This window comes from Trichosurus vulpecula, chromosome 5 (assembly GCF_011100635.1).
Source record: "Trichosurus vulpecula isolate mTriVul1 chromosome 5, mTriVul1.pri, whole genome shotgun sequence".
Classification (NCBI taxonomy): domain Eukaryota; kingdom Metazoa; phylum Chordata; class Mammalia; order Diprotodontia; family Phalangeridae; genus Trichosurus; species Trichosurus vulpecula.
In genome coordinates, this window is record NC_050577.1 from 56,894,328 (window position 1) to 56,917,544 (window position 23,217).

At 40.9% G+C, this 23,217-nt stretch overlaps 1 protein-coding gene across 1 annotated transcript in view; it reads right to left on the reverse strand.

Annotated features, from left to right (window-relative positions):
- Positions 1 to 17,275, reverse strand: part of ST8SIA6 (ST8 alpha-N-acetyl-neuraminide alpha-2,8-sialyltransferase 6) — a 115,293-nt gene extending 98,018 nt beyond the window's left edge. Inside the window, exons 1-2 of the mRNA XM_036761210.1 lie at positions 17,049 to 17,275; positions 16,647 to 16,745 (exon numbers count right to left, since the gene is read on the reverse strand). Coding sequence (XP_036617105.1) covers positions 16,647 to 16,745; positions 17,049 to 17,275 — 326 coding nt within the window. The remainder of the gene's footprint in view (positions 1 to 16,646; positions 16,746 to 17,048) is intronic.
- Positions 17,276 to 23,217: the final 5,942 nt, after the last annotated feature.

Here is a 23,217-nt window from a genome sequence, read left to right on the forward strand (position 1 = left end):
TGCAAAGGTTTTTTTATTTGAAAACTTAACATACACATAGTTTCAACACTACTTTTCAAAGTGTGTTTTTTTTAATTAAAGCAGTGTGGTATAATGGATAGAGAGCCAGTGTCCAAACCTAGAAGAACTGGGTTCAAGTTTCACCCCTGAAACATACTGACTGTGTGACCTTAGGCAAGTCACTTAACTTTTCTGCATCCTAGATTAAAAGTGGGGAACCTGCAGCCTTAAGACCACCTTAAGGCTGCAGGTTCCCCACCCCTGTCCTAGACAATTCTCTATGACTCTGAGTTGCAGAAGAATTGCTCGCACACATTTGTAGAGAGTTTCCTCCCCAGGAATTAGTTTCCTATAACCAGTGGAATCATTGGTCCAGTGAAAAAGAAAAAGTAACCTTCAACATAACCACATAAAAGAACCAACTTTTTGGAAGACTCACCTTTGAAATACTCTCAAAAGCTGCCCAGAATCACACAATTACAAAACACTTCTCACACAAATAAAGTTAGATCTAAATAAATGGAAAAACATCAGTTGCTCGTGGTTAGGTTGAGCTAATATAATAACAATGACAATTTTACCTAAATTAATTTACTTATTTAGTGCCATACCAATCAAACTACCAAAAATTATTTTATAGCACTGGATAAAATAATAACAAAATTCATCTGGAAGAACAAAAGATCCAGAATATCAAGGGAATTGATGAAAAGAAATGCTGGGGAAGGAGGCCTAGCCATACCAGAGATTAAACTATATTATAAAGCAACAATCATCAAAACTACTTGGTACCGGCTAAGAAACAGAGTGGTGGATCAGTGGAATAGGTTAGGTACATAAGATGCAGTAGTCAATGAATATAGTAATCTACTCTTTGATAAACCCAAAGAGTCCAGCTTCTGGGATAAGAACTCACTATTTCACAAAAACTGCTGGGAAAACAGGAAAATAGTATGGCAGAAACTGGGGATAGACTAATATCTTAGTTCATATACCAAAATAAAGTCAAAATGGGTTCATGAAGGCTGATACCATAAGCAATTTGGGAGAGAAGAGAGTAGTTTACCCGTCACACTTATGGAGAAGGGAAGAATTTATGACTAAACAAGAGATAAAATGCAAAATGGATAATTTTGATTACATTAAATTGAAAAGTTTTTGTACAAACAAAGCCAATACAACCAAGATTAGGAGGGAAGCAGAAAATTGGGAAAGAATTTTTACAACCAGTGTCTCTGACAAAGGCCTCATCTCTAAAATAAACAGGAAACTGACTGAGTCAAATTTATAAGAACAGAAGTCGTTCCCCAATTGATAAATGGTCAAAGGATATGAACAGGCAATTTTCAGATGAAGAAATTAAAGATATCCATAGTCATTATGAAAAAAATGCTCTAAATTATTGATTAGAGAAATGCAAATCAAAACAACTGTCAGGTACCACATCTCTCCTGTCAGATTGGCTAACATGTCAAAACAGGAAAATGATAAATTCTGGAGGAGATGTGTGAAAATTGGAACACTATTGCATTGTTAGTAGAGTTGCAAACTGAGCCAACCATTCTGGAAAGCAATTTGGAACTATGTCCAAAGGGCCATAAAAATGTGCATACACTTTGACCCAGCAATACCACTTCTAATGCTGTATCCCAAAGAGATTATACAAGGGGGGAAAGGACCTGTACATACAAAAATATTTATAGCAGTTTTTTTTGTGGTAGCAAAGAATTGGAAATCAAGGGCATGACCATCAATTATGGAATGGCTAAACAAATTGTGGCATATGAATGTAATGGAATACTATTGTGTTTAAGAAATGAGGAGCAGATGGACTTCATATGAACCTGGAAAGACTTATATGAAGTGATGATGAGTGAAGGGAGCAGAACCAGGAGAACATTGTACACAACCACAGACACATTGCTTCTGTGATGACTAACTTTGATAGACTTGGTTCTTCTCAACAATGCAAGGTTTTAAGACAGCTCCAAAAAACCCATGATGGAAAAGGCTATCCACATCCAGAGAAAGAATTACAGAATCTGAATGCAGATTGAAGCAAACTATTTGCTCTCTCTTTGTTTCTTTGTTATTTTATTTTATTTTTGGTTTTGTTACATCTTTCTCATGGTTCATTTCATTGGTTATAATTCTTCTTTACAACTTGATTATTGGGAAAATAAATTCAATGTGAAGTATATGTAGAACCTATATCAGATTATATGCTGTCTTGGGCGAGAGGGGGGGAGAGAAAGGAGGAGAAAATTTGGAACTCAAAAACTTGTGGAACTGAGTGTTGTAAACTAAAATAATTAATTAATTATTTTATAAAAAATTGCTGCCCAGAATCAATCTCAGAGCTGTGAGGGTGTTCTCTGTCTTGGAGCTCTACTAGACCAACATGTAACAGGCCCAATCAGTGGTCGTCAAGCTTCTATCTGAAGACCTACAGTTATGGAAAGCTCACAGCCTCTCACATTATCCCACTGTATTGCTAGGTAGCCACTCTTTACCATACTAAGGAATGCAACATTAAATTCTTACACTTTTTAATTTTTTTCAACATAAAGGGGGTATTCCCTATATCTATTGAGAAAATCAAATGATTTTATTGTTTGTAATACTAAAATGGTTGATAATGTTTATGGTTATCCTAATGCTGAATCAACACCCCCATTTTACTTCTGAATGGCTCTCATTTGTCCAGTTGGTTTTCCTTGTAGGCAGTCTGAATCTACTTCGCCACTTCTAATCATCCATCCTACTCCTGCCCTTCTGAGATAAGAAAAACAGTAATTCCTCCATAATGCAGACATTCGAGTACTTTAAAAGGCAACATTCTCTACTTCTTTTCTCCAAATAAAAAGATCTTGGTTTGGCATGATCCCAAATCCCCCAATGATTCTACACATCTTTCTCTGGCCTGATTTCAAATTTGTCGATGTCCTTCATATATTGTGATAGTTGGAATCAAATGCAACAGCTCCAGATTTGATCTGATCAGGACAGATTACAATGAGACTACCAACTGCCCCATCCTAGATAGTATAATTCATTAGTACCTCCCTCGGCTGTTACTGTTTTCCAAATAAGGATGAGGCAAAATATACTTTTTAAATTTAATACATTGCTTTCCTGCCAAGATGCTATTCCCTTAGAGAGTTAGCTGGATCCACTGAGAAGTTAAGTGATTGACCAGGGTCACAGAGTCAGGAATATCAGAGGCAGGCAACACTCAACAAACATTTAAATGCTTAATTACTCCATGACTGGCCCTGTGCTAAGTGTTAGAAATACAAAGGGAGGCAGAAGACACTCTCATTCTAATGCTAATAATTAGGCACATAGAAGACTAATACAGACTGAATTTGAACCCAGGACTTTCTAACTCCACTTCTCTACCCACCATGTAAAAAATTTAAAAGCACTCAAGGTTCATTGTAAGAGTTTGCTTTGAATTTTTAACATGGAGTTTTTGTTTTTAAAAAAAAAACAATTCTTTATGGATATCTTCCGAAATTACATTGCCTATATCTCTCCCTTCCTCCCAGAGAACTATCCTGTGTGACAAAGAATTTTTTAAAAAATAAAAAGAGAAAAAAATCAGTAAAAGTAATCAATATGTAGAAAAAACCCTGAAAAATATATGCCATGTTTCATACTCAAGGGCTTCCAAGTGATGCAAGAAGTAGGGAAAGGTATTTTCTCAAATCTCTTCTTTGAGGACATACTTGTTTTACATTTAGTTTTAAGATATGAGTTTTACTTTCTATTTTAAATTCATCTTTCCCTAACTAAACAGTGAGCTATATTTTATTAAATTATACATGGACATACATTTTAAAACATGGACTCATACATTATTTTAAATGATTTTACTATACTGAGTAAAATCCACCACAACAATTAACTGACCATATTCTCAAACATCACCAAGAATTGAACCTCTGCAAAGGATGCTAGATGCTACATTTGAGGTAAGAATGTCCTGGATGCATCAATGATGCCAAATCAGAAAATGGAAAGATTTAAATTTGAGCCCCTAAATCATAAAATGGGGTCCTTTGGTATACCCCAATAAAGGTGATTGGGTAGCAGGGGTAGCCCTAAATATAAAATTCAGAAGTGCTTGGGTGAACCTCTAAACATAAAATGTTGAGACATGTGCACAATGTAAAGAGTATAGACCAGACAGGAGAGCACAAAAAGTGAGGTGTATAGAGCATCTCCTGAATAATCAAAGACAAAGTAAAGATGCGAACCCTAAAATAGTGACTGTAGGAAATGAAGGTATAAAAAGAGTTAACAAATGTAGGGGTATACAGTAGATATCCAAAAGAATAAATAAATTATAGAAATCAAAAATACAAAATGTAGACTAAGTAAATGTAACATCAAATGAAAAAAAATGTAGGGGTTCTGGGTATACTTTGAAATTAGGAGGTCCCAGATGTACTCTGGATCCAGAAAGTGGCTTCAAAGAAAACGGTACCATGGATATCAACTTCAGCAGCCAAGATGGTGGAGTAAGCAGTAAATCACTGTAACTCTCCCACAACTCCTCCAAACAACCATTAAAACGAGCCCCCAAACAAATCCTGGAACAGCAGGAGCAGCAAAAAAGACTTTTAGCCCATGAAACTTGGAGGATTGGCAAGAAAGGTCTGTCTCACTCCAGTGAAAGGGGATCACAGTCCAGGACTGGAAGTATCCTAGCAAGCCAGAAGCAAGTTCTACCTCAGGAAATCAGCAGGACATCCTGAGCTCCAGTGTGGTGGAAGAGGCAAATGCCAACATCAGGGCGAGGTGCAGCCAGGAGAACAGGCATACTCTGGCTCCGAGAACCACTATGTGCTTTAGCACAGCCCCCAGGGGGCAGGCATCCTCCAGCAGCCAGACCTCCAAGTGCTGCAATACAGCCCCCAGGAAACAGGTAGCAGCCAACTCTATGGGTGCCTAAATAAACATGCAGCCACTAGCCAGCACCAGCCCTGAACCCAGGGCAAACAGGCAGCCTCCAGAGGGCAGACCGCCACATGCTTCAGTGTAGCCACTGGGAAGCACAGAAACACCCCACTGGGCCTCAGCACATGCCAGACACCACCACTAGGACCCCAGCTCAGCACCAGGCAAGCTGCCAGACTCCTACAGCCTCCAGCAGCACCAGCCACCTCCCACCCCATCCATTCAGTGCGCACCAGACATGAGGGTCCCCCATGGGCCTCAGAGCAACATCAGCACAGCACCAGGTAAACATCCAGGGCCTGCAGCCACTAGGAAAGGAGAGTCCCTTCCATCCTGGGAGGAAAGATCAAACTTAAAAGGAAAAAGTACTCCTCCACTCAAAAAAAGAACAAAAAACAACAAAAAAAGTAATTTGACCATAGAGAGTTAACGTGGTGAAGGGAAGACAAGATACAACCTCAGAAAAGGACAACAATGTTAAAATATCTATGGCCCAAATCCTCCCTGCCCCGCAAAGGGGAAGTGTCTCAAGCCCAGAAAGAACTCATAGAAGAGTTCAAAAAGGGGCTTAAAAATCATATAAGAGAGGTAGAAGGAAAAATGGGAAAAGAAATGAGAGTGGTGCAAGAGAATTATGAAAAAAATCAATAGCTTGGAAAATTACTTAAAAAGTAGAACTGGCCAAATGGAAAAGAAGATACAAAAATGCACTGAAGAAAACAGCTCCTTAAAGAGTACAATTGGCCAAATGGAAAAGAAAATACAAAAGCTAATTAAGGAAAACAAAACCTTAAAAGTTAAAATTGGGCAAGTGGAAGCTAATGACTCTATATGACAACATGATTCAATCAAATTCTAAAGAATGAAAAAATTGAAGAAATTATAAAGTACTCATAGGAAAAACAACTGACCTGGAAAATAGATCCAGGAGAGATCACTGGACTATCTAAAAGCCATAATCAAAAGGAAAAGCTGGACAGCATCTTTCAAGAAATTACCAAGGAAAACTGCCCTGATGTCCTGGAACCAGAGAGCAAAATGGGCATTGAAAGAATCCATGGATCACCTCAGGAAAGAGATCCTGGAATAAAAACCCCAAGGAACATTATAGCCAAATTTCAGAACTATCAGGTTAAGGAAAAAATACTACAAGTGGCCAGAAAGAAACAATTCATATATCAGGAAACCATAATCAGGATTACACAAGACTTAGCAGCTTCAACAGTAAAGGATCTGAGGTCATGGAATATGATATTCCAGAGGGTAGAGCTAGGACATGTTATGTTAATGAAAATGGGAAGATCTTTCCCATCCATTAAGAGGCTCAGGTGATCTGCCTGAGTCACATGGAAGCCTGAGTCACAAGAGCCTGTGGTGGGAGGAGCTTGCTGAATGGGTAGAGCAGGAAGGGGTGGAACAGGAAACTGGAGTGAGTCAGAGCTGAGAGAGAGATGGTGGGAGATGCATCTTGGAGAGAGAGGAGGCAGGCAGAGAAAACAGCAGCTAGCATGAGTTAGAGAGGGAGTGATTTTGCTTAAGGGAGTCTGTTTTGTGGGTAGGCCCTGATGAAGGGAAGGCTTGGGGAAGGTGATGCCCCCTGCATTGATAATGTGTATGGATTTCTTTTTTGCTGTGATGGATCTGGCTTTCTGGTGTTTGAATAAATATTTTGGTTTCTCCTTCAATTAAGAGAATCTGTTATATTTTATGATTCAGAACCATACTGGCATATTCATAGCAGCTACAGCCACTGTGGGCATTGCATTGGCACTACAGGACAACAACCAAGAATCATTTACCTGACAAAATTAGGCATAATACATCAAGGGAATAAGTGGTCATTCAATGAAATAGAAGGATTTCAAGCCTTCATAAGGAGAAGAACAAAACTAAATCAAAAATTTGACCTCCAACCTCAAGACCCAAGAGAAGCATAAACAAGCAAAAAGGGACAAGAAAACATAAGGGATTCAATAGAGCTAAACTGTTTACATCCCTACACAAGAAGATGATACTTATGATTCTTAATAACTGTATCCTTAACAGTACAGATAGAAGGAATATACATAGAGGATATGGGGATAAGATGAATTTGAGGGAATGACATAAAAAATTAAGGGATGAGAAAGAGGAGTACAATGAGTGCAGAAGGAAGGGAGAGGTAGAATGGGGTAAATTATTTCACATGAAGAGGTGAGAAAGACCTATTACATTGGAGGGGAAGATGGGGGAGGGGGCAACGGGCATCGCTTGAACCTTACTCTCAGTATTGGCTCAAAGAGGGAATAATATACACAATCAGTTGAATATAGAAATCTATCTTACCTGATAGGGAAGTAGGAGGGGAGGAGATTAAGTAAAGGGGAGGGGGGACTGACAGAAGGGAAGGCAGATCTGGGAAGGTGGTAGACAGAAGCAAAACACTGGTGAAGTGGGAAAGAGTGAAAGGAGAGAGAGGACAAACAGGAGGAAGAATAAGATGGAGGGGAATACAATTAACAGGTAGTAATCATAACTGTAAATGTGAATGGGATGGATGCTCCCATAAAACGGAAGCCGATAGCTGAGTGGACCAAAAACCAGAATCCTACAATATGTTGCTTACAAGAAACACACTTGAAGCAGAGAGACACACATAGGGTAAAGGGAAGAAGCTGTAGCAGAATCTATTATGCTTCAGCTGAAATAAAGAAAAAACACGCATATCTATGCTGATCTTAGACAAAGTAAAAGCAAAAAAAGACCTAATTAAAAGATAAGGAAGGAAACTATATCTTGTTACAAGGTGCCATAGACAAGGAAGCAATCAAATTGGAAGAGCAAGGAAACAGTCTACCTGTCAGATCTATAGGGAGGGGAAGAATTCATTACCAAACCAGAGATAGAGAGCATTATGAAATGTAGAATGGATAATTTTGATCATATTAAATTGAAAAGATTTTGTACAAACAAAACCAATACAACCAAGATTAGAAGGAAAGCAGAAATCTGGAAAACAATCTTTACAGCAAGTGTCTCTGATAAAGGCCTCATTTCTCAAATATATGGAGAACTGAGTCAAATTTATGAGAATACAAGCCATTCCCCAATTGATAAATGGTCAAAGGATATGAACAGACAGTTTTCAGATGAAGAAATTAAAGATATGTATAGGCATATAAAGAAGTGCTATAAAAAATTTCTGATTAGAGAAATGCAAATTAAAACAATTCTGAGGTACCATGGCTATTGGATTAGCTAATATGACAAAAACAGAAAATGACAAATGTTGGAGAGGTTGTGGGAAAATTGGGACACTAATGCATTCTTAGTGGAGTTGTGAAGTGATCCAACCATTCTGGAGAGCAATTTGGAACTGTGCCCAAAGGGCAACCAAAGTGTGCACAACTTTTGATCCAGCAATACCACTACTAGGTCTGTATCTCAAAGAGATCATTAAAAAAAAAAAAGGAAAAGGACCTATGTGTGCAAAAATATTTATAGCAGCCCTATTTGTGGTAGCAAAATATTAAAAAGTAAGGGGATGCCCATCAACTGGGGAATGGTTAAACAAGCTATGGTTTATGAATGCAATGGAATACTATTGTGCAATAAGAAATGATGAATAGGCAGATTTCAGAAAAACCTGGAAAGACTTGTACAAACTGACATGAGTGAAATGAGCAGAACCAGGAAAGCATTGTACACAGTAACAGCAACATTGTGCGATGATAAACTATGCTTGACTCAGCTCTTCTCAGCAGCACAATGATCCAAGACAGGCACAAAGGGCTTACAAAGGAAAATGCTATCCACATCCAGATAAAGAACTGATAAACTCTGAATGCAGATCAAAGCATATTTTTTCACTTGCTTTATTCTTTTTTGTGTTTTTTTCCTTTTGATCTGTGTCTTCTTCTACAACTGTGATAAATATGGAAATATGCTTTACATGATAGCACATGTATAAACTATATCAAACTGCCTACCATTTTCAGAAGAGAAGAGGGGAAGGAGGGAGAAAAATATGGAACTCAAAATCTTGTATAAATGAAAGCTAAAAATGTTCTTGATATGTAATTGGGTAAAAAAATACTATTTAAAGCAAAAAAAAGATTAGTAAAATAATAAAGTATGTGTGCTACTTGCCACGGAAGAAGAAAGGAAGGAAGGAAGGAAGGAAGGAAGGAAGGAAGGAAGGAAGGACAGAAGGAAGGAAGCAAGGAAGGAGAGAAAAAAAGGAAAAGGTACTATTTACAGGGGCAGAAATGTTGCTCTACCACCCCTTGGTGGAGCAAAAGAGAAGTGGCAACTCCATCCTAGAATCTGTGATAGAGAGGTGAAAATCTGGGCATAGTCAGAAATGCAGCCTAGATTTTGGGGTAGCAAACTTCAAATGATTCACAGGAAGGATCTGGGAAGAAAAACTTAGGAAAGGTAGTTTAATTGTCATTCTGGAGAAACTGTTAATGGTCATGTCCAGAGAGAGACTAAGTACAAAGATAAAGGACTAAGAGAACTTCTTTCCTGAGAGATGGAGTAAGTTAGCTGTATTTCATTAAAGAACTAAATTTAACTCTTATGTGGAGAAGATGTCTTAAAGAGAATTCATGAGAGTCTTTGGCTGCCATTCTGAGAGAACTGAAAGATGGGACTGTACTTCCACAGTTAAAAAAAAGTCAAGAGTTACAGTTCCTGGTTAGAGGTGACTGTGCCTGTGATCTCCCTCATTGTCATATATTTTTAAACTATCTAAATATGTACTTGTATTGTTTATTACATTGTTAATAAATATAAAGCCAATAATACTAATGTTTACTTAAGCCTATAAGATGAAATGTTTATATTGAGAGATAGCAAAACCTTATAGAAAAAGATATCTCTCCAATTTATTTCATAAACTGGGGTAGGAGATTAGAGCTAGTTAATTAATGAGAAATATTATGCACTTCTCTTAATTTATTAGTAATTATAAGAATATGGCCCTTTGATTTTCTTAGATTTCAATATAACAATATGGTGAGAAGTCAAATGGCAGGCTGTGGGATAGGGATCTGGTCTGATGGAAAACTAATATAGTTCATCACATAACCCACCTAGGCTATGGGAAGGGGTTCCCTAAACCCAGCTGGATACTTAAGCCTCAACCCAAGTATCATTCCCAATAATTAGACCTATCCTGATCCTCCAGTTGCCAGTGCCCATCCCTCCCCATCCTCCACAATCAACTTGTATCAATTTGGCATATACTGAATGTATATCAGTATATTGTTTCCTCTGATATAATATAAGCTCACTGAAGGCAAAGACTTTTTTTTAACTTTTGTTTCCCCAGTGCTTAGCACTCCCAGCTGCTTACTAAATGGTTGTTGATTGATTGGTTTATCTGCAGGATCTCATGGACTAAAGGTCCACAGGGGAAAGTACCAGGAGGGACATTAAATTCTCAAGAATGAAATTCTGAAGACATAAAAGAAAGCAATTCCAGCGGGACAGAAAATTGGGAGTCATTACCAATATGGATGCACAGAGAACTTACCAATCAACTTAGATTCTTTAAAGATATATATATATATATAGAATATGGAAGGCAGAGAATACAAGGTGAATAACAACAAACAACAAAAAGCACAGCATGCTCCTGTAACAACAATTTCAGGACCACAATTGGTCCTAGAGAAGAGATAAGAAAATTAACCCCTCCTCCCCCTTCTCTGGAGGGGCTTAAGCCCATAAGTGTATACACGGAAGTTTAGTGGATGTTTTGATTAGTTTTGCTTAACTGCCTTTCCCTTTTCTCCCCACTCTTTCTTCTTTCAAAAGAAAGCTGAGTAGAGAGAGGAAGAGAGGGAATGTATTCAGAAATGAAGTTGACATAAGAATATTCATAAAATTATTTTTTAAAATAATAATGGAAGGAGAGCTAATGCCTTTGAAGAATGTTAAGGATGACAAAAAGAGTTTGTAGTTTTTTAGATTTTTTGAGGAAAACAGGAAGACCAAAGTAGGGCTAGGAGTGCTGTGGAGGGCAGATGGGATGATGATAACTGGCAGGAGAAAGAGGGCTATTTCATACTTATTCTGTTTCTGTTTTTTCTGCTAAAGAGAATGAATGACCTTTAGACTATAAAGAGCAAAATGGCTAGTGGGTGGTGGTAGTGGTGGTGGTGGTTGTTATTGAATATAAATAAATAAATAGGTTTGTTTTTTTTTTTAATAGCACTACTGAATTCAACTCACCCAGCCTACTACATTTTCTTTTTTTATTTATTTAATATATTTAGCTTTCAGCATTGATTTTACAAGAGTTTGAATTACAAATTTTCTCCCCATTTCTACCCTCCCCCCCCACTCCAAGATGGCATATATTCTGGTTGCCCTTTTCCCCAGTCAGCCCTCCCTTCTGTCACCCCACTCCCCTCCCATCCCCCTTTCCCTTTCTTTCTTGTAGGGCAAAATAAATTTCTACGCCCCATTGCCTGTGTATCTTATTTTCTAGTTTCATGCAAAAGCTTTTTTTTTTTGTTTTTGAACATCTGTTTTTAAAACTTTGAGTTCCAAATTCTTTCTCCTCTTCCCTTCCCACCCACCCTCCATAAGAAATCAAGCAATTCAACATAGACCACATGTGTATCATTATGTATAACCCTTCCATAATACTTATGTTGTGAAAGACTAACTATATTTTGCTCCTTCCCAACCCATGCCCCTTTATTGAATTTTCTCCCTTGACCCTGTCCCCTTTCGAAAGTGTTTGTTTTTGATTACCTCCACTCCCATCTGTCCTCCCCTCCATCATCCCCCCCCCCTTTTTTTATCTTCTTCCCTCTTCTTTCCTGTGGGGTAAGATACCCAATTGAGTATGTATAGTATTCCCTCCTCAGGCCAAATCTGATGAGAGCAAGATTCACTCATTCCCCCTCACCTACCCTCTCCCCTCCTCCCACAGAACTACTTCCTCTTTCCACCTTTCCACCTTTATGCGAGATAATCCACCCCATTCTATCTTTCCCTATCTCCCTCTCTCAGTATATTCCTCTCTGATCCCTTAATTTGATTTTATTTCTTTTAGATATCTTCCCTTCATCTTCAACTCACTGTGTCTGCTCTTTCTCTCTTTCTCTCTCTCTCTCTCTCTCTCTCTCTATATATATATATATATGTATATATATATATATACATATATATATATACATATATATATATACATATATATATATACACACACATACATGCACATTCACTTATATATATATACATAAACATATATATATATATATGCATATTCCCTTCAGCAACCCTGATACTGAGGTCTCATGAATCATACACATCATCTTTCCATGTAGGAATGTAAACAAAACAGTTCAATTTTAGTAAGTCCCTTGCAATTTCTTTTTCTTGTTCTTTTTCTTGATTACCTTTTCATGCTTCTCTTGATTCTTGTGTTTGAAAGTCAAATTTTCTATTCAGCTCTGGTCTTTTTGCTGAGAAAGCTCACTACATTTTCAGGTACTGAAAGAATTATCAGTTCTGATTACTGGGCCCCAATCAATCATATTTTGGGGGCCAGCTAGGTGGTGCAGTGGCTAAAGCATGGGACCTAGGGTCAGGAAGGCTTTAGTTCAAATCCAGCCTCAAGACACTTACTAAGCTGTGTGACCCTGGGCAAGTCACTTAACTCATTTTACTTCAGTTTCCTCAATCTTTCAAATGAGCTACAGAATGAAATGGAAAACCACTCCAGTATCTCTGCCAAGAAAATCCCAAATGGGATCATGAAGAGTTGGACAAGACTGAAATGACCCAACTACAATGGTAGCCATATTTAAAAGATCTTGGGGGATGGATTTAGCACTACACTACTGGAGAAGGTCAAATGTACCAATTTTCAAAAAAGGGGGAAGAGAACAAAGACACTAAACTTGAGGCCAAGTGAGTTCGACTTTTATTCCTGGCCAAAATTCTAGAAGGAATCATTAAAGATGAAGAGCCAACAAAGCTTGCTCACAAAGAGTCAACATGGCTTCATAAATAACAAATAATAATAAACTGACCCTATCCCCACCTTTTTTGGAAGAGTTACTAAGTTAGCAAATTAGGGTACAGTTTACCTAGATTTTAGCTATGTGTTTGATAAAGTATCACGTGCTATTCTTGTGGATAAGATGAAAAAAAAGGGACCAAACGACCATGAAACTGGATGAGGCCAGAACTAGTTGAATGTGCAGATTCAGAATAGCCACTGATGATCAACTTAGCAGGAGGTCTCCAGTGGAGTGCCTCAGGGATTTGGACTTGGTTAGCAATGTGATGTTTAACATGTTTATCAATGGCTTAGAGAAAGGCACAGATGGCATATTTATCAGATTTGAAGATGACACAAAGGTAGCAGGGATGGTAACCCATTCGTTGACAGAATCAGAATCCAAAAACATCTGACAGGCTAGAATATTGGGCTGAATCTATTTAGTTGAGATTTGAAAGATATAAATGTAAAGTCTTATAATTGGGCTCAAAAAATCACAAATACAGGATGAGAGGGGAATTTTTTAGGCAGGAGTTTGGGTGAAAAGATCTTAAGTTTTTAATGAATGACACAGTCAATATGAACAACCATATGAGAGGGAGGAAAGGGATTGTTTCATTTTCTTTTTGTATCCCTGACACTTAACACTACCTGGCAAGCCCTCAATAAGTGCTTTTTGATTCATTGATTGATTGACTCATGTGGCAGCCAAAAAAAGCTAATGGGATCTTGGCTGCATTAAGAGAGATGTAGCTTCCAAGAGCAATGATGTGATAGTCATATCATATTCTGCCCTGGGGTCAAGGATAAGTTTTATAGGAGTTTCTGGGCACCACATATAGCAAGGACATAGATAAATTGAAGATTGCCCCAAGGAAGGCAACCAGAATTGTAAGGAGCCTATGCCATATGAGGATTGTTTGAAGGAACTCAGGATTGTTAACTCATAGAGGAAAAGACTTGGCCAGGGGATGGGGCATGGGAGTAAACAAACATACATACATACATAGCAGTATGTAAGTATCTGAAAGGCTTCATATAGAAGAGATTGGTCTTAGCCTATTCAGCCCCCAAGAGACAGAAACAGGAGTAATGAGTACAAATTGCAAAGTCAGAAATTTAGGCTTTATGCCAGGAAAAACCTAATGCTTAGATCCTAGGGTCAAGACCTTAGGGGTGTGCTGGGGCCAGCTCTAACTAGCTGGTAGCATATTATTAAGTTTTCAGTGTGAGCACTTGCACTTCAGAAATAGGCAAATTCTATGACTCAGGCCTAGGTTTGTTTTCTTTTTAATTGTTTAGATAAGAAAGTGATTAGAAACTGTTAATAATAATGGAGATCAAACTTTGGGGGGGTTCTTTTCGAGAGATGATTGTTAAACATTTACCAGTCCACCCTTGTAACTACACAGAAGTTGAATGGGTTGCTCTTCTCCCTCAATGGGGATGTCTTCAAGAGACTGACTGATCACCTGTCAGGTATGTGATAGTGGGCTCTTACTCTTTATCCAGAGAGGTTGAACTAGACGGCTGCTGAGGTTCCTTCTAAGAAACTCTAAAATTCTGTGATTTTGGAAGACCAAATAGATAGAGTAATAACATAAATATGCAGAGGCAAATGTACTTTAAAACATACTACTGATGGTGGGAGGCTTGAGGCATTTTTCCTAAAGTTTATCTAAACCATCCAGTGACTTCTTTAAAATTCCCTCCTTCTTGCCCTCAACTGAGACATCTATATAATCTTTGAACCCTTGTATTACATAGCAACTAAACTCTCCTAACTCTGAAAAGAAATGTTGCATCTGGCAATTCAAGAGATAGATTTATCTCCTTCCTTTTCTCCTCTCCATATCCCATCTGCTCCATGTCCTAGCCTCTTTGCCTCATTATTCCTCTTTGTACTGTCCCTTATCTTTGAATGTTTTCTGCTGCCAAATAAACCCTGAGACAATTTCCTCCTTCCCACCCACCAGGCAGTCATCCTTTCTTCCTTCATATCCCTCCACATTCAGAGAAACCATTAATGGAGAGTGCAGCACACAAGATATAAGCCCAGACAACCCCCAAATAACCTTGATTCTCAAGGATTTAGCCATCTTCATTCACATCTGCTGCTCTTATGAACTGTATTGTCTGCTTAACATACATTTCAAGTAAAAAAAATAGAGAGAGAGAGCGAGAGAGATAGTGGCCTCTCTGTATAAAGGAAAGCGCTGTGCCAACTTCAGAAATCATTATCGGTATTATATGAGTGTTAAAGGAAACACAGCTCCCTCTTCGACCTCAGTTACAGCAGATGGACAATAGGGGCAGGATTTCTTCATAGACTCCTTCTTCCCTTTTCCTGTTCACCCCAAAATTCCAAGGGAACAGATACAGTTCTTTTTCCTCTGTCCCGCCCCCTGTCCCCCCTCCCCCCACAGAGTTCATCTCTGCTTTTCTGTTCAATTGTAAATATGCTGATAGCAGATTGGAGCTGACTTTACAGCCCCACTCTCTGAAGTGTTCTGTGCCAACACTTCTAGTCAATTTTTTTTCTGCAGCTTTCCCACAGATCATAGTAGCTAGACAAACATATCATGGGAGAGCATGGAGAAGAAAGATGAAAATCACAAACCTGAGACAAACAGTAATGAAAGGGCCCAGAACGCTGTCCTGAACAGGGCAAGCAATAAAGCAAACTGGCTAAGGGGGACTGGGGGAGGAGGGGCACACAGAGAGGGGCTGGCAAAATACATAATGGGCAAAGATTAAGGAGCCTCAGGAAGAAGAGGAAGGATTGAAAGAACCCAGAGAAAGATAGACAAGAATTTAAGTGTAATTTCAGATGATTCTAGCAACCAGGCTTTCAAGGTGCCTTTAAAGTGTTCTGAACACAGAAAAAATGGGATTTCTGTGATCTTATTAGTTCTACATGGATAATGAAAGCAGAAAAGCAAATATTCAAAAAGTTATACAGGTTACATTCCTTTAAAAAAAAAAAAGGTTGACGATCATCTTTTTTTCTGTGTGTCTGTGTGTGAGGGAAAAGGGGACCACAGCACCAACACCATCCAACTGTAGCTGGATTTTCACATCTAGCCAGACACTCATTTTAAAAAGCAGAAGACCACACTCACCTTGAGCTATTCTGAAGCTTGGAGCTACATGATGCCAATGTGAACATTTATAATACTAACAATAATAAAAAGAATCGTAACACTGCATGGTTGGATACTCACACAAAAAAATGACAGAGGGCATTTTAAAAACCTAATTTCTACTTTGTCAGAGGACAAACGTTATATACAAATTAATTTTCACTCCACCATTACATCTATGCCCAAAGCAACCACATCTTTAATTATGGAAGACAAAGAATAAAAAATAAACAAAATCCATCGAGAGATAGTAAAGTGGCTTTTTTCCCCCCACGATCATCGATACTATCACTGATTTCAGGGATTCAGGGCATTCAGGGCGGTCCAGGCTGTGTTTTACTCCTTCCCTGGACGAGATGAGCCGCTGACCGAGGGGAGAGCGTGGTCCTGATCGGTCCCAGGGTAGAAGGGATCCCCCAGACACACGGACCTCGGTCGGGACACCCCGAAGTGCACCCTCCGGATAGTGGACGAGAGCCCGTGCCCCAGGAGCCCCCACCCTCCCGCAGCCTCCCCTCCTCTGCTGCCGGTACCTGTTTGCGGGGAGGGCGGCCGGTGCCGAGGGGAAACTGAGCCTCCTGGGCATTTCGGGGCTAAAGTTGACGGCTTTCTTGGCTTCGCCTTTCCAGTCCCTGGGGAAGGGAAGGAAACTAAGTTGTCAAACACGGGCAGGAGGAGCTCGGCTCCGGCTCGGCAGCTCCTCCGAAGCATCGGCGGACGCTGCCCTCGGATCCAGCCTGGACCGGGGGGCCCGAACCCGGTGCGGAGTTGGGGGGCTGGAGGGGCCCCTCCGCCCCCGAACCCCCCAGTCCCCCCGGACCAGCTGGCGTCCGCCCCTCCCCAGGTGTCAGCCGTCCCCTGGGCTCCCCCGACTCCGTCGCCTCGGGCTCCCGGGTGCCCCGAGCACGGGAGCAGGGGGACGCGCGCCCCTCTACCTGGAGCTCAGGGGCCCGTCGGCTGTGAGCCACAGCAGGTACAGGAAGAGGAGCAGGCTGGCGAGCATGGTGAGCAGAGCGACGGCAGCCCTCATCCTGAGCAGCAGCCGCCGCCGCTGCCGCCAGCGCCGAGAAGCCGGAGCCCTGCCCAGCCCGCCGCCGCCGCCGCTGCCGCCGCCGCACCAGCGGCGACGCCAAGCCCGAGCATTTAAAGGCGGCGGCGACATCGAGGGGCGGCGACAGCGGCGGCAGCGACGGCTCCCGAGCGCCCCGAGAGCGAGCCAGAGAGCGAGCGCCGCCGCCCCCCGGGCCGGCCCCTAGGGGGCGCCCGCGCGCCCGCCCGCTCTCCAGGGTGCTGGGCCCGCTAGAGCGCCCCGGACCCGGCCCGAGCGGCGCCTGGCTCTCACGACTCCGGAGCCGCGGGCGTCTGGGCCCCTCGCCAGCCCGATTGTAGCAGGGGACTGCGAAGAGAGGGGGCTATGTCCCTCCAGAACTTCTCCTGAGTGGTCACCGCCTCCATGCAGCTCCCCCCAGCCCTGTTCTTGAATTCGGTTTTCAAGAAGGTCCGAGGTTCGAGTCCAACCGAGAAGCACGGTCTGAAACGCTCGTACATTGCTAAGCGCTGGCGCAAGCAGAAGTCCCTTCCCACAAGAAGTTGACCTTCTAATAGGACAAGCCAACCCTTAAAAGAGACCGGGAAAGGCGGGGGCGAGGGGAGAACGGACTCACGGTGGGGAAAGTCAAGGCATGCGGTCCGGAGGAGGATGAACAACATGAAGGCTCTGAGAACAGCCATCGCGCTCAGAGGAGGCGGCCGAAGCGGAGGGTTCTGCTAAGCTAAGAAGTAGGCCCGGCTGGGAGGCCACGTGTCGCCCGAAGAGGGAACTGCGAAGCGAGGGTGACCGGCTAAGAAAGTCACAATGAACTTCCGGGGGGTGGCCACTGCTGACTTATTGTTGTTCGCCCTTCATTCTGGAAGAGGACTGAGACATCAGGGAGAGGATACCATGCATGTGAATTGGGTCTAAGCGAGGCTCGCTCTCTCCTCCTGAGCCATCTGGGTCCAGTGGACAGATGTCCATTGGGAGGACTGCACGTGGGCCCCAGAGCTGCTAACTACCCCAGTGGAGATGGCCCGTAGGGCAGAAAGAGCGCCCCCTCTGGAGGTTGGCGGATTGGCTTCAAAACCCACCGGGGCCACTGCCTGGGGCACCTGGAGTAAGTTACCAAACCTTCCTAGGCTTGTTTTAACTCATTTGTAAACATTATGTGAAGGCAGCTGAGCTAGATCTAGAGTCAGGAAGGCTCCTTTCTTGGAGTTCAGTTCTAGCCTCAGACACTTACTAGCAGTATGACCCCGGGCAAGTCACTTAACCCTGTTTGCCTCTGTTTCCTCATCTGAAAAATGAGCTGGGGAAGGAAAAGGCACAAATCACTCCAGGATCTCTGCCAAGAAAACCCCAAATGGGATCAGGAAAAGGGTCTTGGACAGGACTGAGCAACAACAATGTGCCAGGTAGTATGCTAAGGGCCGAGGAAATAAAGAAAGGCAAAAACCAGTCCCTTCTCTCAAGGAGTTCACTGTCTAGTTTAAGGAATAACTTTAATGGGGGAATATACTCTCTGCACTTGGGGGCAGATGGCCCTGGGAACCACTAAATGTCACATCTGTCTTGGAAGCTGTTCCCAGTTTAATTGAAAATTAAGAAAATAGATATATAATAACAGAATCATTAGACCACATATAACCCCATTCTCTTTCTCTTGATCCTACATTCATTCATTTAGGGATGTTTGGCCGAAAGATATGTCAAAAGTGATTCTGTACTTAAAAGAAAGAACCCCACCTCCAAAGAGCAGAAAACATTAAATACTTAAAAAGTAACATATTGATGTATTTAACCATACACACACTATGCAGTAATCAGTCAAGGAATCAATGCTATTTTTGTGTAAGGTTCACATATTTAGCTATCCAGATGGGGATAGTGCTGGAAGGGACCTTTGAGGTCATCTCATCTGATACCCTCATTTTGTTCTTCAGTCACAAGGCAGTCTTTGTGACCTCATTTGGAGTTTTATTGGCAAAGTTACTGGAGTGATTCACCATATCCTTCTCCAGGTCATTTTACAGATAAGGAAACTGAGGCAAACAGGGCTAAATGACTTGCCCAGCGTCACACAACTGACAAGTATCTGAAGCCAGATTTGAACTCAGGAAGTTGAGTCATCCTGACTCCAGGCCTGGTGCTCTATCCACTGCACCACCTAGCTCCCGTACTCTCATTTTACCAACAAACACGTTAGATGACTTGTCCCAGGTCGCACAGTTGCAGATTCAAATCCAGGTCTTCATTCAGTATTCTCATACCACCAGGTAGTTTTGGAATTCTTCTAAGCAAACATACCCAATCCAATTTCTCTCACATATTCGAAAGGTTATGTTCTCTGTTATGTCACATATAGCACTGTTATCTGTGCCATGGAAAGGCAGGCTGAATTAGGGGTATATTTTGGCAGTTTTATTTCTGCTATGAGCAGAATTGCTTAGACATTTCATGCCAAAGACGGTTGCAACCAAAAAAACAAGGTGTTATTGTCCAAGACAGGAGGCTTCAATTTTAGCTGATTTACTAAAGTTTACACTCTTGGCCCTGCTAGATGCAAGACGAGAGCAGACTTTGCCAGAAATGAATGGCTAACAATGGCTAACAGCAGAAGACTTTTAGAAACCCATCTTAATTGAAAAGTTGATTATAAACATTCAATGGGAATTCTGAACTCACTGTTAAAATTTGCCCTTGAGCCTTAGCCTTTAAAGAATCAGTGATTTAAAATATCAGGAATTGTTTCACATGCTCCTGATGGACACAAGTCCCTGACACCTCAATACGGTTCTTTAAATATTCACTGTCATTCATCTTCCATTGTAGTCACAAACTGAGATACCAAATGGTGTATGTAGGAATATGCTATCTGATGACCATTGGGTTAATGGGAAAAACAATCCTTTTCTATATATAGACAGCATCCTCATCTCCCCAAGAAGAAAAGATGATCTCTGGTGATGTCTAAGTTATTTGGTTTGGTATAAGAATCTGCAGTATCAGACATCTTTAGCTGGCAGGAGAATTGTACATTCACAATGCTAAATCACTCAGTTGTGGAGGAGAGGGCAGGTTTAAAAAAGGAGAGTTAGGGAGACAGCCTAACATTGTGGAAAGAGCAACCTTTCAAGTCTGAGGATCTAGAGGAAAACCCCACCTCTGAAGGTTATTTACCTGTGTAACCATGGGCAAGTCATTCAACCTCCCCAAACCTCAGTTTCCCCATGTGTAAAATGAATGGGCTGGATTAGGTGGCTTCAGAGGTGCTATGTCTGTAATCCTGTGATCTTTGAATTTATGAAGACAATGAAACCAAGATAGCTGTACTTAAGGGATATTGCACATAAGGAATGCTGCAATTTTAGGAAGCCAACAATGCTATGTTGGAAAATGTCATCATAGTCTGTGTCAAGGAGGTTTCAGTTTTGACTTTTTTCTTTTCCTTCATTGTTAATTGAACATGCCACCTTGGAGAACAGTCTGGTGTAATACAATGAGGGCTAAGCTGGGAGACGGGGTTCTGGTTCCAGCTCTGTCACTCATTAGCAGTGTGACCTTAGATGTACTAAAATTTAATTTAATTTTTTTCCAATTAAAAAATTTTCTCTCCCTTCTACCACCCCCATTAAAAAAATAAAGAAAAACTTTTGTGAGAAATATACATAGTCGAGCTAAACAAATTCCCAAATTGGCCACATCCAAAAAATAGATGTCACATTTTCACCCTGAGTCTATCACCTCTCAGTCAAGAGGTGAACAGCATGTGTCAAAATAGGTCTTCTGGAATTGTGGTTGCCTATTGCATTGATGAGAGTTCTTAAGTCTTTCAAAGTTGTTTCTCTTTAAAATGATGAAGTTACCATAGAAATGGTTCTCCTGATTCTTCTCACTTCACTCTGCATCAGTTCATACAAGTCTACTCAGGTTTCTCTAAAAATGTCCTTTTCACCATTTCTTACTACACAATAATATTCCATTACATGCACATGCCAGAATTTGTTCAGCCATTCCCCAAGTGCAGGGACCCCCTTAGTTTCTAGTCCTTTGGTACCACAAAAAAGACCTGCTATAAATATTGTTATACAGATGGGTCCTTTCCTCTTTCTTGATCTCCTTAGGCTATAGGAATAGTAGTTGTATTGTGGGGCCATAGGGTACACACAGTTCAATAACTTTGGGAGTAAGAATATTTGCAAAATTAAGGGTTTGGATTAAAAGATCTTCCTGAGTTCAAATTTGGCCTCAGACATTTACTAGCTGTGTGACCCTGGGCAAGTCACTTAACCCTGCTGAGTTGGAGAAGAAAATGACAAACCATTCCAGAATCTTTGCCAAGAAAACCCCAAGTGGGGTCATGAAGAGTCAGACATGACTGAAATGACTCAACAACTCCAGAGTATTTTGAATGATTTTGATTTAAATATTCCTGCCTAGAAGAATTGAGTGTCTGCTTTGAATTGAAATAAGAATTTGAAATACATACAGCAATAAACAGGTTTAGGACTTTCTCTGTTTCCTACAGTTACATCTCACTTGTGGGGAATTTTCTAAAATCTAAATTACAAAATAAATCAATTTAGAGTATTAGTTTAAGAGGTATTGTGGTAGAGTACTTAAATAGCTAGCCTTTAATTTAGGAAAACCTAGGTTCAAGTCCTGACTCTGGTTGTGTGACCGGAGGCAAGTAACTTAACCTCTCACTTCCCCAGCCAGGCAGATTATATAAATAGCAGAATGGTGGTTGTTCTATATTAAAAGACAGAGTGCTCCCACTGGGAGCTCCTAAAACCAATGAAATAACACATCCAGACTCCCCCAAAATGATTTGGTAAAAGTTTTTTTTTTCACTTTGCAAAATGATTCCTTGTAGGTTTTCTTTAAATGGGCATCTTCTCTGCCATATTCAAAGTGTGATTTCATCTGCATGGATCTCTTTAGAAACAAATCTACTGCATAAACATTTGACATACATGCAGTTATTCAGGAATTCAAATATTGCATAAAAAGAAATGAATGAAAGGTTTCTAGAGCTCGTCCCAGCCCTGGCTTCCCTGGTTTCCTCCAAGACCTCACTCAAAGCCTCCTTTCTCCAGAGGTCTTTCTTGGTCACTCTTCATCTCTCCCTTTCCCCTAGTGCCTTCTCTATGATATTACCTTCCATTGACACAGTCTACACCTTGGATGTACAAGGCTCTTTTCTGTGGCCTACCCCTTTAGAATGTGACCCTATTAAGGGCAGAAACTGGGCTTTTGCTTTTCTTTGTGGCCTGTGCACTTAACGTGGCACCTGGCACATAGTAAGGGCTTAATAAATGCTGCTTGTTGATTGACAGTTGAAACGGACCATCTGCTATAATCTCATCCCCTTCTTTGACAGAATAAACAATTGAAATTGAGGGGGAGTTAAATAATTTGCCCATAGTTATACAGTGGCAGGTCTATACTAGTGGCATGTCCTTTGGAAAGGGGCCAGAGTACAAGTCCATCCCCACATGCACTTCATGGGATAGCCCCTCTACTCTCCATGCTAGTACTCCTGTGTCCTAGTCAATTAATCAGTAAACAAGCACTTATTAGGCCCTTACTGTATGCAAAATACTGTCCTAACTCCTGGAGATGCAAAGACAAAGCAAAAACTGACCCTGCCCTTAAGGAGCTTACATTCTCAAGGTAGAGACAACAGACATGAATCAGAACATGCACAATAAATCAGAATCAGTGGATGGTAATCTTTGAGGGGATGACTCTAGCAGCTGAGGGTGTAGAGTCTTCTTTCTGTTAAACTGAACTGCCTCCATTACCCCTGCTGAACTCCAAATTTCTCACTGGTTTAAAAAAGTTAAATTTTAAAAATTGTTTTTAAAACTTTTGCTGTAAAATAACTTTTACAGGTGTTATTGTTGTTCAGTCATTTTAGTCATGTCTTCTTGACCCCATTTGGAGTTTTCTTGGTAGAGATATTGGAGTGGTTTGCCATTTCCTTCCTTCTCCAGCTCATTTTTACAGATAAGGAAACTGAGGCAAACAGAGTTAAACGACTTGCTCAGGATCACACTGCTAGT